General features: G+C 45.5%; 1 protein-coding gene across 1 annotated transcript; it reads right to left on the bottom strand.

The window, feature by feature from the left end:
- Positions 1-5,778: 5,778 nt before the first annotated feature.
- LOC136620221 (protein kinase C delta type-like) lies at positions 5,779-12,987 on the bottom strand. The gene is made up of 4 exons (XM_066594926.1): positions 12,926-12,987; positions 6,732-6,985; positions 6,486-6,548; positions 5,779-6,337 (listed from the first exon to the last, which is right to left on the bottom strand). The coding sequence occupies exons 2-4, from the start codon at positions 6,947-6,949 to the stop codon at positions 5,779-5,781; spliced, it is 840 nt and encodes a 279-aa protein (XP_066451023.1). The 5' UTR covers positions 6,950-6,985; positions 12,926-12,987.
- Between the last annotated feature and the right edge of the window lie 3,094 nt (positions 12,988-16,081).

Below are 16,081 nucleotides of genomic sequence, written 5' to 3'. Positions count from 1 at the left end.
GCATTCAGTGGAGTCGGCTGTATTGCCGGTTCCATTGAATTCAATGGGCAAACATCGTTCTTCTCTGTCACAGCTGTTACAGCTGTGGCAGAGGAGAACTTGCTGTGTCGTTCCCATCATTTTCTTGAATTGCCAAGATTTTCACACATGAAAACCTTAGCGAGCATCGGCGAAATACAAAAATGTTCCGGTCGCCCATTGACTTCAATGGGGTTCGTTATTCGAAACGAACACCCGAACATCGCGGGAAGTTCGTTTCGAATAACGCGAACCCGAACATTTTGGTGTTCGCTCATCTTTAGTTTTTATGAATCATCCCATAACAAGTGAATCGTAGTGGTGAGTGATTAGCTGTAGAGTCCCCTCCAAAGGGCGTTGTCCTCTGCTGGACCTTTGGGACCACTCAAAGTCTGGGACCAACAGTACTGTGATGGGTCAGTTCATCCTTGAACTTCTCTACACACATTAGCTTTTTGCTGGATCTAGATGATCAATAGGGTCTGCTGATATCAGTCCAATGTGTATTAAATTGGCTGTGGACATTAGATCCCAGTCATAATAACCCACCCATATCAGCAGGATCAGTCAATGAACTACTGATATCTCTGGGGACCTTCTGACTGTCCCCAAGCAGTGGGCATGTTGGATAGCAATATGGATTTCCTCAATCCCCTTTTAAATGGTAATAGCAAATAAAAAAAAAAATAGTGGAGCATCCCTAATAGAAAAATAATGGATATTGGGTACTATAGAATTTGTAACTCCATCATGTTTGGAGTGTGTACCTCAAAGTACTGCTAGCTCTGGTTGAGGAGCTTTGAGTGCAGCTAACCCAGGTGAACGCCACATCTGCAGCAGTGGGCATGTCGGTAATGAAAGTGTCAAAATGGAAAGAAATACTGGGAATAAGGTGGAAGCTTAATAATAAAGATGGAAAAGTCCACAGATTTATTATCAGACTTGTTTGATTATTGATAATACCAGCACAAAAGATGCATTTTGAGGTAATATGCCTCTTCCTCAGTATTTGCTAGGGATACACCTCAGGTATGGGTGGGATGAGCCTGGATGTATGACTCTGGTGAATAAAGCCAGTGAATTCTATTTCACTACCATGCTGGAGGGAAAAAAGACACCATGGCCAGACATATGAGAGTTCAGCCTAACCTGGGAAGCCTAGTTAGGGAGCCATCAGGCAATTGTTCATAAGTCCCCCATCGTGTGGACTTTGCCCAACTGGCCAATAACTCATCCAAACCCCATAGGTCTAAGTGCTCTCAATTAGTTTGGGTGTAATCATACCCTCAATGTCTGAACAATAAAAAGATGGACAACTTTTTTTTACCGTATATACCGGCGTATAAGACGACTTTTGAACCCCGAAAAATCTGCTCTGCAGTCGGGGGTCGTCTTATGCGCCGGTAATACAAAAAAAAAAAAGTGTAAAAAAAAATAATTTATTACTCACCTCCCACGGCGTTCTGTCGCGCTCCGGCAGGATGTCGCTCGCCCCGGCAGGCTGTCGCTCGCTCCTCGTCCCCGGCGCAGCATAGCTTTCTGAATGCGGGCTTGAAATCCCCGCTTCCAGAAAGCTAATACACACGCCGGCAGCCATGACAGCATTGAATGGCTGTGATTGGCTAAAGCACACGTGGCTTCAGCCAATCACACTATTCAATGACATCATTGAATGGCTGTGATTGGCTGAAGGCGCACGTGTTAGCAATCACACCCATTCAATGATGTCATTGAATAGTGTGATTGGCTGAAGCCACGTGTGCTTTAGCCAATCACAGTCATTCAATGATGTCATGGCTGCCGGCGTGTGTATTAGCTTTCTGGAAGCGGGGATTTCAAGCCCCGCATTCAGAAAGCTATGCTGCGACGGGGACGAGACGAGGAGCGAGCGACAGCCTGCCGGAGCGAGCGACATCCTGCCGGAGCGCGACAGAACGCCGTGGGAGGTGAGTAATGAATTTTTTTTTTTTTCTCCACTGTATACCGGCGTATAAGGTGACAGTTGGGGGGTCGTCTTATACGCCCCGTCGCCTTATACGCCGGTATATACGGTAGATGTGGCCATGTCCCTTTGTGCCCCCTCACAATAATAGTGCCCGCATGCCACCACATGACTCTGCTTACTATAATGCCCTAGCATGCCTTCCCCCCTCAGTAATATGCCCCTACGCAATAATGTCCCCTTTTATGCAGTAAAATTTTTAAAAAACTGCCTATATTCACCTCTTTTGTTCTCCACACCACTCTCGTTCCCAGCTTACTTTCAGTTAGCACTAGACGCAATCCCTGGCCGGTACTGTTGTAACTTGACGCCACTGGAAGCTAGAAACTGAGCGGGCTTTGGTGGAGTGAGCTCCCTCTGTCTGGCCCCTAGCTTGCAATTGGCTATTAGTGCGGCAGGGAGGACATTGTTTCCCTCCGATACCGAACAACTCATACCTCTCCCTGCCGCTGTACTGCCACTGCCATCTCCGCTTCTGTCCAGGCTCGGCCGCTGCAGGTGGGACTGCTATCACTCAGCTTCCCGCAGCTCTCCCCAGCGGACTGCCACCTCCCCTGGTGTTCCCCCTGGTCACCCGCTGCCGGCAGGGAGCGCTGCACATTTGGCCCACCCTCCTCTCTCTGCAGCACTGTCATCTGTGGTCCCGTTCCCCACCAGTACGGGCGGCTGCGGTGCCAATGGGGTCCCCACTCCTCCCTCCTCCACAGCCACTGCTGCACTTTTGTTTCCAGTTTCCGAAACGGAATACAGATGGGTCCTTTTTTTTAGTGCATTGTACTTAATGGGAGGCAGATGGCACTTGAAGGCAACCTGTTTTTCATTTCCCGTTTTGGGTGTTCCCGTTTCCCGTTTTGGCAGTGGCTCAGTGGTTAGCACCGTTGCCTTGCAGTGCTGGGGTCCTAAGTTTAAATTGCATCAAAGACAATATCAACTTTGAAAAACTCCACAAAGCCCTCACCCTTGGTCATATTTGAACCTACAACAGCAGCAGTGCTAACCACTGAGCCACCACACCTCTTCTTTAAGTACTAGTGTTAGCGCAACGTAAATGTATATTCTTAGGCCTCATGTCCACGGGCAAAAGAAGAATTAAAATCCGCAGCGGATTTTAACTCTTCTCCTGCCCGCGGATCGGCACCCCATAGGGATGCATTGACCACCCGCGGGGTAGATAAATACCCGCGGATGGTCAATAAAAGTGATTTTTTTTTAAAAATGGAGCATGAAAAAATCTGGACCATGCTCCATTTTCGTGCGGGTCTCCCGCATGCTTCTATTGAAGCCTATGGAAGCCGTCCGGATCCGCGGGAGACAAAAATCGGAATTTACTCACCCGTTCCGGTTCTTCCCTTCGCCACGGCGCCATCTTCTCTCCGTTGTGGCTGGATCTTTTTTCTTCGGGCCGGCGCATGCGCGGGGCACGTCACCGACATCATCCTGCGCATCCGCCGGGCCGAAGAAAGAAGATCCGTCCGCAACGCAGAGAAGATGACGCCGCGGCGAAGGAAGGATCCGGAGCGGGCGAGAGGTAAGTTTATTCTTATTTATTCTTATTTTCAGCCCCCATGTCCGTGGGGCAGGAGGGACCCGCTACAGATTATCCATGGAGCGTCCGTAGCGGGCCTGATTTTCCCCGTGGACATGAGGCCTTAATGTTCCGAATTCAGAGGCAGACAAAGGGAGGGGGCTACTTCTGTCGCCCATCCGACCTCCACAATGTAATTGTCGTCTACGCACACCATAAGTGGTGACCCTATGGCTTATTCAATCTTGATGATAAAACAATTTTTCTTAGAACTCAAAAAGACAGATGATGTGAAGGTTCAAGTTAGGGGTGTAACTATATGGGCCCCCACCCATCACTATGTTTCTTGGATATACAATCCCCAGTGACATTGGAAGAACATTACATAAGGCATTCAATGGAAATAAAGACACAGACACAAAGATTTATGGAGAAAGAACATTTTATTTCTAGTTGTAGGAAATGGTAGATTTTATTATGGAGAGTTTTTAAAGCTGAGTTGATCCAGAGGAAGGCGAAAACCCTTTTAGGAAAAAGCCAATTATCCTTGTATAAAGGGGGAAAATTCCTTCCTGACCCCAAATCTGGCGATCAGAACAAGTCCCTGGATCAAAGCCAACATCTGACCTATCTGACTTTTAAAAATATATTATTGTTTTCATGAATCTAAATAAATCTCTTACCATTTGTTGTTAGTGTGAAATATAAAGTGTATTGACCTAAACCTAATTATACACTGTGTTGATCCAGAGGAAGGCGAAAACCCCCTTGAGGAAAGAGCCAATCATCCTGTTTTAAGGGGGAAAAATTCCTTCCCGATCCCAAATATGGCGACCAGAATAAATCTCAGGATCAAACGCCAGTAGCTCACCTCCCTAGTGTATGTGATGTCAGCTAAAGTTTGTGTTTCTTTATGTTTATATAATATTATTTATGTGGTGGTTTCCTTATAAATAAAAGCTTAACCCTATTTAAGGCTGTGAGTTGATCCAGAGGAAGGCAAAAACCACCTTGAGGTATGAGCCAATTGTCCTCAAGTTGGAAAAATTCCTTCCTGACCCCAAATATGGCGATCAAAGTCCCAGGATCAAAGCCGACATCTACACCTATCTTTGTATGTAAATTTGTATCTATGTATGTGTTTTTACCTACACTTGTGTCTAACCTTCATGTATGTGGTGTGTTCTACTTACCCAGCCTGTGCCGAGGTCTTACTAGTAACCAGGAGTTCAGGGATAATAGTCACTCGGGCTATTTTTCCTGAACTCACCAGCTACCAATCAAGCACAGGCCGCTCCTGGAGGTGTAGAACGTCTTCAGGAGAGGATGATGCCCGATGTCAGCCGGAGGTAGTCAAGGTAGCTGATGGTAGCATGCAAGATACAGATGGTGGAGAGAGGATGTTGTTGGTGGGCCGAGCTCTTCTACAGCAGCAGAGTCGTGGGTTCAGGAGACAGTTGGCACGGGCTGAGCCTACAAGACATAAGAGAGGGAATTGTTAGTTTTACCAGTTGTGGATACAAACAAGTGAACTACTGTAACATGACGACTTGTATCAGGATCTGATTTGTATCTGATATACAAGAAAAGTTATTTAATGCAACTATGTCTTTACTATGAGTTATTAGCATTTCTGTGATTGTTGAAGCCATAATGGAGGCCATATTGTTTGTCAACAAAATCTCAGAAGGGGATGACACAAAGGAGGAAAATTACAGAACATTTTATACCAGATTCTGGAATAAAAAGTCAAAACATTTGGCGCAAGCAAGAAATTTATGCCAGATCAGGTCTGGTGCACATTGCTGTGTAGGCACACAGATAAATGCTGGTGTTCATATATTTTCCCCAAAGACTTTTGCTATTTTAGAGATAATGCTTTATATATTAAACTTATTACAGTATGTAAGTTCTGTTTCAGTATATGACTATAATGTTCGGTGTCCTGTGTGTATAGGTGTAGAGATATGTATGTGTAGGTGGGTATAGAAGGTACTTACCAGATGGTTGTGGCTTCCTTCACAATCGGATTCTTCTCGTCATCCTAAGAAGAAGAGACACAGTTATTACAGAAGCAATAATAATGTAGCCAAGGAGAGAGAAGACTGCGGACCAGACATGGTGACCTGAAAAGGGTTATTATATGACCTCCTGTGCTTTCTGACACCAGAGGAACAATGATGATGAACACGGAGGTCAGCCTGAAGAACATCATCCCTAGAGGAGGAAGATCTTACCGGGTCCAGCTTGGAGAAGTGTACGAGAATCCGTCCATAGGGTGAATGGGTGTCTTATCCTCCAGCCACAGCATGTCTGGATTTTCCAGAATTTCCCTGAATGGTTTAAACGGCGGCCGTGCTCTTTTCAGTTCCAGCACCTCCCAATCTATGGTGTCGAAGAAACGGTGACCTCGGATGTTCCTGTAGACACCCAGCCTCTCCTCAGGCTTCTTACGTAGCAGTCGCTCCAGAAGATGCTTTACATCAGCATCAAGCCAAGATGGGAATTTTGGCTCCTTTCTGGTGATGGCTTTGATTACTTTTCTCCTGATGGAGCCATGATAGAAAGGGGAATGTCCTGCTGCCATCCAGGATACGACAATCCCCAGGCTCCACCAGTCGACTGCGGTGTCGTAGTTCTCTTCAAGAAGCACCTCTGGGGCCATGAATTGAAGTGTGCCTGTCACTCCACTGATCTTGTTAGACGAACTGACACCGTCTTGGGCCAGCCCCAGGTCGATCAGGCGGATGTGTCCAGATCTGTCCAGCATGATATTGTCTGGCTTTATGTCACTGCAATGAAAAAAGAGAAATGTTAAACTGTTCAGCGATACAGAGGTCTTAGGTATGTACTGTGGCAAAACCAGTCCTAATTCAGGACTCTGGGAAAATCTGGAACCTATTGCAAAGAAAAAGAGAAATGTGGACAAGTTCTGCTTACCGATGGACGATGCTGCGTTGGTGCAGGAACTGGAGGCCGCATGCTATCTCTGCTGTGTAGAATCTGAGAGAAGAGTGTAGTATCAATGACATGAAATCAGTCCGCTGACATCATGTCACCATCAAAGTGTCCGTCACCACCACAAGTGAAGAGGCGCTGTTTATGGCAGCCTGTACGCCCTCCACTCTTCTATATCTGTCATGTCACCCTCAGTCTCCCCCAACCCCTGATTAGTCATTTACTCACCTCACATGGTTGATGTCCAAGCTGCCGCACATTTTAATCATCGCTCCTAGGCTTCCTCCAAGCAGATACTCTGTGATAAAGTAGACTCGGTCTGCAGACTGCTGTGCGGCATACAGGTGACAGATGAAAGGGCAGTCTTGGGCCTTCAGGAGTATCCGCTGCTCTCTCATTAATATGTGCTGTTCGCTTCTTGCTTTGTTGACAATCTTGATGGCCATGAAGGTGTTTCTTTCGGGGAATGATGCCAGGACCACCTCAAGAAAACAAATAGGAAATAATCACTGACAGCGGCCAAAGGGGAAAATCATATACATTTATTGCATGAGGGATTTATCAATAGGCCGCTTTCAAATTGTGCGAGATTTGTGCTTTGCGAGACACACAAATAAGAGCCACAGTCTTATTAATGGAGTCATATGATGATGATTGATTATCCATTCAGTCACATCCGACCTTCGGTCACTCCATGGAACAATGTTCTCCACGCATTCCTGTCTTTCACGGCTTCTCTCAGTTCTGCGATTGATATGTTCGTGGTGCCTTGATTGTAGCCAGCCATATTGGTCTTTGTCGTCCTGATCTTCTCTTCCCACTGACCTTGCCAAACATCAGTACTGTTTCCAGTGAGTTAGCGCGCATAATGTGGCCAAAAAAAGAGAGCCGCTGTTTGATGATTTTGCCCTCCAGTGATGTTGTTTGTTGTCATGGCGGTCCAAGGTATCCATAGCATTCTCCTCCAGCATCAGAGTTCAAACGCATCAATTCTCCTTCTGTCTGTTTTCCTGAGCGTCCAACGTTCGCAGCCATACATCGTTATGGGAAAGACGATTGCATTAACCAGTCTGGTTTTTGTTGCCATGCTAATATCCTTGCTTTTCCAGATCTTTTCCATTCCTTGCATTGCAATCCTGGCAAGTGTAATCCGCCTCTTGATCTCGGGTCCAGATTGTTCGTTGTAATCGATTTTGGATCCAAGGAAGATGAAATCTTGGACCGACTCAACTTCTTCGTTGTTGATGTTTATGCTCACTGTGCCGTTGCCTACTGCGGTCATGACTTTCATTTTCTTGCTGTTGAGATACAGTCCCATGCGTTCGCTTTCCTTTTGCACTCGTTGGATAAGGTATTCCAGGTCCCTTTCACCTTCCACAAGCAGGGTGGTGTCATCTGTATATTGGAGGTTGGTGACATTTCTGCCACCAATTTTGACTCCGATTTCTAATTCCTCCAAATTGCATCGCCTCGTGATCGTTTCTGCGTACAGATTGATAAGGACTGGTGATAGAATGCAGCCTTGCCGTTCGCCTTTCTCGGTTCGAAACCAATCCGTGTTTCCATAAGCTCTCCTGACTGTTGCTTCTTGGTTGTTGTAAAGCGACTTTATAAGCTGTTCGATATGTTCTGGGACGTCCATTTGCTTCAGACACTGTGAGGTTTCCCATTGCTAATCACTACTTTACCTGAAGTGATGGGAGGCATTTTTTAAAGAGAAAAAGGGGTAAATCACATATAAACGAGCATGTTATCAGGCCACGTTTCACGTTCCAATATTGCGCTCGGTCGTGTGCAGGCAGCCTAAGGCAACTTCCATACATAGCAAATCTGCAGTCTGAAATTCATGCTGAAAATTTACAACATAAATTCACATGAAGCAGAGTTACAATCCGCACCGCGGGTCAATTTACACAGCAGAGTTATTTCTGTGAGCATAAGGCTGGGCTCACATGACCATATAGGAATTGGGTATTATGCGGGTTCTGTAATCCTATGTGATACCCTATAGCTCACAGGCAGTTAATTACATTGCCTTATACAGTTCTGCTCACATTAGTGCATCGGTATTGCATAATCCGCGAACGCAAAATAAAGACTATTTTATTAGACAAGTTTGTGAGTCCAATCTGCAGTTTGGGAAAAGGAGAGGTTGTGTACAGGATATCGCCAGGTTTAGGGCTTCGACAGACGAGCGTGTAACGTAATACGCTCACTCCTGCGCAGTGAATGAGTGTATTTAACGCTCGTGTCTGTGCAAAAACAGAGCGTATTTGCACAGGCACCACTTGTTCACACAAGCGGGGGAATCACCGAACCCTGATATAAAAGGCTAATTTACCTAACATGGTGGCGGTGATTTCCGGTTAGTGCATACCCACATGGGCAGATGTGCATGCTTGCACACCTCCCATAGATCTCTATGGGGTTCTTTGGTGCACAAACATGCACAAGATATGGCCGGTCCTATTGTTTTGCGCCTGCTGAAAAAAACGGACACATAAAAAGTGTCTTTTAAATGGCCCTGTACTTTTTACAATGACAGGTAAAAAAAATAAATAAATCATACGTTGTAATAAGCCCCAGCCCTGACCCCACCCCTTTGTCCCACTTTGACCCTGGGAAAACCTGGTCACCTTGCATGCGTAACGTGAAACTTCTAGGCCCCAATGAAAAATCTGTAACAAGGCTCCCAGCTGTGTCATTTATGATAGTGGTCTCATATGGGATAAAGGGATCATTTGGTTCCCCTCATGCTCCCAAGTCCAAGTGCAAATTCTGCACCTCCTGTAGCTTGGATATGAAGATTCACATTTGCAATATACAAGGGGGTGGACAAAAATATGGAAACACCGTACAAAGTGCATGCCTTAAGTTACATGGAATTATAAATCATATTTCAATGAGACATGTAGAGACCGATTTTAAGTGGAGGTAATATTACACAGGCTCCATTGGTCAGGGGTTTGAGCCACTCAGCTTCTGTTACCATCTGGCTCTCAAAACCACCCAGAGCAGGGCAAGAGGTGAAGTAAACACAAATTTGTCAGCAAAGCTCTCAGCCAAGCCGGGGTCAAAAGGGCAGCTCAGTGCTAATGAGTAAAATCCCATGCATTTCGTATATTGTTTCCATATTTTTGTCCACCCCCTGTATTTACAATTGTGCAATATATGTTGTTATACACTGTATATCTCTAGTATGAGGATGACGACTCCAATAGTGCACAATGATAACATAGCTCTAACTAGAATTGTCATTCTTTAGCCCAGAAGGCCGCTTATCACCCATTCCCTCTATAATGCAGCCTTTCTCCCACAAGTAGAAGAATATCAGTCTATATCCTCGATCAGGTCAGGCCTGCAGACTGCTTATAATGCAGGCTTGTATTTCTTGCTCCATTACTTCTTGAAATGCTGGCAAGAATTTAAAGTAGATTTTTAGCATGATGCTGGAAGAATGCAGAACCATAGAACCACATATGAACGCCTAGAAAGGGGAGCTGATTGAGATGAGTGTGGTATCTGACAAGAAGCCGACCCTCAGCTGCCATACAATTACAGCCAATGCATACAATAAGCAGATTACTAATTTGTGATGAATAAGTTTCCACTCCCTTTGTGTATGAGCTGGTACTACATGCAGATAAAGAATTACGTTATTCGTCCGAAGGGCTGTAGCACACTGTTTTCCAGGAGCATACACTGGGTTTACAGCGTTAAAGGCTGTTATCCAATCCAGACAGCTGGACCCCCACAGATACTGTGAAACAAGGGGTTCCAATTCTGTATTTCCATCTTGAAGGTGGCAACTCATGTGCCCTCTCACTCCAAGGGTTCTATAAGGGCTTGTACATGTGACCATTTATGTATACTATCCTAGCAAAAGTAATTGGACACCTGAGCAAGAATCAGAAATAGTGTTTATTTCCACCTGTTAATACTTAGTGTAGCTCCTTCGGCCTAAACAACATCAGATACTCTCCGTGGCACACTCTCTACTAATGTCTGATACACTTCAGCTGGTATTTTCCTCCATTCATCCTGCAAACATCTGGTGAGTTCTCTCAAAAATGATGGCCGCTGTTTCTATTTCCTGATCCGACGTGCCAGTTTGTTTCATAGAGGTCTAGTGGGGTTCAGGTTGGGACTCTATGCAGCTAGTCCAATCGTAGAACATTTGTATCCTCAAACCAATGTAAAACAGTGTTGGATGTGTGACAAGGCGCCTTGTCTTGTTTAAAGTATGGCTGACCATTCCCTGAGTATGGTCACATTGTCAGCAGCACATTAATGTCTAGAATGTCAGGGTTCACCTCCATGTTCATGGTTCTTGTCACTACAACCAACAGACCGAGACCATGCCATGTAAAACATCCCCAAACCATAACGGAATCTCCACCGTACTTACCTGTTGGCACAACACACTCGGGTAGGTGTTGTTCCCCAGCATCCTCCACACCCAGGTACATCCATCTGATGTGAAGATAGAATATTGTGATTTATCACTTCATAAAATATTTTTCTTTTCCATTTCTTAACTGTCCGATGAGGACGCTCCTTACCCCATTGTAGACAGGCTGATGCATTTTCTTTGAGAGAACTCTCCAGACATTTACATCCTGTAAAAGGAAGAACATTCCATAGAGTGACAAAACATGCTACTCTCTCCTCCCCTCCGGCTGATTGCAATGGGAGGGGGTGGGGCTGGGCGGAGCTAAGCACCACCCCATACTGCCTTCTCCCATTGCTGGCTGCGGGGCGGGGTGGCGCTTAGCTCTGCCCCTGTCCTGCCCCCTCCCATTAGAATCAGCCAAAGAGGGAGAGAGAAGAAGGAGGGAGTTTAGCAGTCACGCTGCTAAGCTCCCTCCCACTTCCAGCCGCTGTCATTGGCTCCCATAGGGGCCCATGCAGCGGCCCACGTATTCCGGCCCAAAAGATAGCTACAGGACTACCTTTTGGGTCCGACGTAAAAGCGCCCGGCGCTATATTGGCTCGGCTGGGTGCTTTTACGTTTCGGGAATACGGCCATGTGATCTGATGCATTGGAATCCACTGCATAAGATCGTAGCGTATATTGGCCGACCATGTAAACGGTGGCCGATATTCGCTCGTGTGAAAGAGCCCTAAGTGGAAGGAAATACCAGCTGAAGTGTATCAGACATTAGTAGAAAGTTGCAAAAGAGAGTATCCAATGTCATTAGGGCCAAAGGAGCCCCACTAAGTATTAACATATGGAAATAAATACTACTTTGATTCTTGCTCAGATGTCCAATGATTTATGTAGAATGTTCATACTGTACATAGGTAATAATTTGTAGGCAGGAATATCCCCACATGCATGCATGCACTAAAATTGGTAACTTTTTTCATGGCAGAAAACTGGCTGAAGTGCATTGGATATGTGATAACAATTTTTCTGCAGCATTTTTATCTGCATTCTCCTTGTAGAAAAAAGGCGACCATTAGCTGAAAGTCAATAGGGAAATATTAAATGCAATGCAGAATATTTTCTTTTTGCCTGCTGCGCTTTTCCTTCCTTGTCTTGCATTGTTTTTTGCTCATTGGTGTTTTTTCCCAATGCAGCATGCTGTCAGGTTGGCATTTTTCCAGGCAATTTCTGGTGTTTTTCCCCCATAAAGATTGATCGTTCTTTTAGTTTCTGCTGAGAAAAGAAAGAAGCTATTTCGGCTCTTGTTTTTCTTCTTCTACAGGGTGACCACACATATTACGCTTTCCAATATACTAATACGCATTCTGCTTAAGGACCGTTCTGCGCACCACTCCGGGGACCGCGGCTGCATGGACCTATTGTTTGTATACATCCTGTAGGATTGATTAGGCATTCATAAGTATGAGAGGAATAAGTCTGTACATTATCTGTCTATGGGGAACAGACGGCCTAGGGCCCTATTGTTCGGCACCCTTTTATCTCCTGCCTGCACGTCAGAAGGACACAAAGCGATTGCTCAGTAACAAACTTCTATTTTATTGGTGACCAGTGTCATACTTCTGGGACTACCCACTTAATTGGAGAATGAGGGTCTCCTGATCCCAATTGCACAAGACATGGTAGTTTATAGGAGTAGACAAAGTGGAAAAGTGGCCAGGAATGTTCCTGGCTCTTTCCATTGAAGACTATAGGACAACTCCTGTGACACAGCAGATGCAATCACCAAATAATAGTCAGCTACCAGCTCTACATAGTGATAGTGATTACAGTGCAGTTACCTCCAGGGATCCAGGTGACATCTTCTCTGACTGGAGTAAAGTTTCCTTTCTATTCAGGCCAAGAGAGCAATTACCGTATATACCGGCGTATAAGACGACTTTTGAACCCCGAAAAATCTGCTCTGAAGTCGGGGGTCGTCTTATACGCCGGTAATACCAAAAAAAAAGTGTAAAAAAAAAAAATCATTACTCACCTCCCCCGGCGTTCTGTCGCGCTCCGGCAGGATGTCGCTCGCTCCTCGTCCCCGGCGCAGCATTGCTTTCTGAATGCGGGGCTTGGAATCCCCGCCTCCAGAAAGCTAATACACACGCCGTCAGCCAGTTACAGCCATTCAATGACAGCATTGAATGGCTGTGATTGGCTGAAGGCGCACGTGGCTTCAGCCAATCACACTATTCAATGACATCATTGAATGGGTGTGATTGGCTGAAGCCACGTGCGCCTTCAGCCAATCACAGCCATTCAATGCTGTCATTGAATGGCTGTAACTGGCTGACGGCGTGTGTATTAGCTTTCTGGAGGCGGGGATTCCAAGCCCCGCATTCAGAAAGCAATGCTGCGACGGGGACGAGGAGCGAGCGACATCCTGCCGGAGCGCGACAGAACGCCGGGGGAGGTGAGTAATGATTTTTTTTTTTACACTATATTACCGGCATATAAGGTGAAAGTTGGGGGGTCGTCTTATACGCCCCGTCGCCTTATACGCCGGTATATACGGTAAGTCTTCTTCCAGTCAAAACTTGTCTCTACACACTCGCCTTATCCTATTGTTACCCATAGTGAAACTCAGTGTCCCAAATAGTACTAGTGGCCGCAAAACTAACAATGCTCCCTCTGGCCTCATCTAAGGCCGATTTAGACAACGATTTTCGCTCAAAAATCACTCAAAGCCATCTTCTGAGCGATAATCGTGTCTAACTGCACTGACATTGTGCAGTTTTCGTTAAGGAATTGCTGATCTTTCAGCATGCTGAAAGACAACGATGAGCCTTATCAGGAATTCACAGCAGGATACAGCTGATACTATTGTTTCAGCTGTATCCTGCTCCCTGAAGACAGGCGGGGTATGAAGAACACAACTGGACAGCTGAACACCGCTTGTCTTCTGCATTCCCCGCTCGGAGCGCTCGGCTGTATAACAGACAGGCACTCCGAGCAGAGAACAGCCTAATGCAGAAGACAAGCGGAGCCCCGCTTGTCTTTTGCATTCGCTGCTTGGAGCGCAAGGTGATCGCTCAAACATTGAGTGGTCACCTGGCGCTGCAAAAAAGCACACAATGATAATCGGTCAAAAGATTTTTTGAGCGATTATTGTTGTTTCTAAACCAGGCTTTAGTAATGATGTTCTCTCTTTTGCCCCACAATGTAATATTGGCATCAAAAATTAATAGAGCCCCCACAAAATAATAGTGTTCTCTCTTTGACTTCACAAAATAAAATCCTCTGTTGCTCTAACTAGTAATAGTGTCCCTTACTGCGGCCTCACAGAATAACAGTGTTCCCTCTCTGACCTCAGGAAAGTAATAGTGCCCTTTCTGTGGCAACCCCTCTGCTGCCAAATATTGGCAGCATGCCATTGCCGTTTAGTGTAACTTACAGGAGATATAACTCGAAGGGTGGGTGCAAACTTTTTTCACAGCATTGTATTATCCCCAATCCAGAATAGATGAAGTCTATGTGAGGTAAGGCTTGTCATACACATCAGATCTAGACTGACCGAACGTGCCTTCTCAGTTGGAGTAACCAATCATTTAATGTGTATAGCGGCCTCTCGACTTTCCCCTGATGGCAGATATCAGAGGGGATAAGGATCATGCAGTTGCATTTTTACTGCCCGATGGCAGTGGCTTTCCCCCGCTTTGCATTCAAACATGCGTACTAGGCCAAGCCACTATTTAACCCACTTAGGATCAGGCACAGTAAATATATAGGGTCTGGTCCTGGGCTTAAAACCCAGCCATATGTAAAATTACGGCAAGGATTTAAGCCTCCTGCTTTGCAATCAATCAGAGGCAGGACGGGTTGTCAGCTGTTAGTGACAGCTGATAACCCAGAGGAGAATGCAGGAAGGGGGTAGGGGTCGCTCCGCAGACTCTCTGGCAGACAATTATTTACAAAAGACTTGGACAATAACACTCCGCACGGCAGGAGCGTGGGTGTGACTCAGTGGTGTACCTCTGTGCGGTGATCTTGAGGTTAGACGGCGCACAAGAAAAGCCTGTAGTGTGAACTGGTACCTGGAACGGTGGGTTCCTCTATATGGAATTATTTCTCTCTCTCTGAGATTTGGTGACTCATTCCACTCACATCCAGACTCCAATCGCAGTGGGATATATCTCCTCTTCTTCCATGTTCACCTATATGGAAGCTGAAGGTGCTTCCATGTAGCTCTGTGTTAGCACTCTCTCCAAACTCTTGAAGATGGACTGAACTCCTTTCCTGCTTTCAAGCACTCCTATTTAGACCTTTACTCATACCACATGACATGACAGATTGATGCAGGCAATGATTTTATTAAGGTTAACCTCTCCGCAGCTGTGCAACACACGCACTGGACATGGCAGGAGAAGCTTTGCACAGTGCACCTACATAAAAGAAACATGTATGACATTCATGGAGGGGGCTAGCATGGTGTTTTGGGCCACTACATCTGTACCCCCAGTCTGTTTATTAGGACTCATCATAGGAACCCGCACAACACATTCTGCTGCAGTAAAATGAATATTGGCTGACCGCCAATGTACCTTCCCTGAGATACTGGAAATTGAACCAATATGTCATTGTCATGCAAGCACCATATATATATATATATATATATATATATATATATTTTATACATACACACACACACACACACATCATGGTTTGCTGCAGAAATTCAATGTAGTTTGGAATGGCAGAAGATACAACATGCATTGAAATGCCCAAAGACACTTCATAAAGTACACAGGTATTAAAGCACGCCTCTGGTTTCCCGACAAAATTCTGACTGAAGACTAGATTGCGTATGGGGTACATTACTTGTAGTTGTTCTTCTCTGCTGTCCCTCCGATTCGTCAATTCTGGGTCCTAACTTTAGCCATCCAAGATGGACACCATCTTCACACCATCTAATCCACTAATCCACCACAGTGCTTTGGTAGTGTAAAGACCCATTTAGACCCAATGATTCTCGCTCAAAAGTCGCTCAAAGCCATCTGTTCAATGAGAATCATTGGGTCTAAATGCACAGACATCGTGCAGTTTTCGTTAAGGATTCGCTCATCGTTTTCTTTCAGCAAGCTTATGAGGACCGCGCTGAGTTCTCAGCAGGATACTACTGATACTATTGTGTCAGCTGGTATCCCAC

This window comes from Eleutherodactylus coqui, chromosome 3, assembly GCF_035609145.1.
Source record: "Eleutherodactylus coqui strain aEleCoq1 chromosome 3, aEleCoq1.hap1, whole genome shotgun sequence".
Taxonomy (NCBI): domain Eukaryota; kingdom Metazoa; phylum Chordata; class Amphibia; order Anura; family Eleutherodactylidae; genus Eleutherodactylus; species Eleutherodactylus coqui.
This window is presented reverse-complemented; position numbering and strand designations above follow the sequence as displayed.

Coding starts and splice junctions, on each gene's coding strand:
- LOC136620221 (XM_066594926.1), bottom strand. CDS start 6,949: ATGGCCATCAAGATTGTCAACAAAGCAAGAAGCGAACAGCACATATTA. Junction 6,549..6,731: donor TTGGACATCAACCATGTGAG/GTGAGTAAATGA, acceptor CTCTTCTCTCAG/ATTCTACACAGCAGAGATAG. Junction 6,338..6,485: donor CAACGCAGCATCGTCCATCG/GTAAGCAGAACT, acceptor TTTTCATTGCAG/TGACATAAAGCCAGACAATA.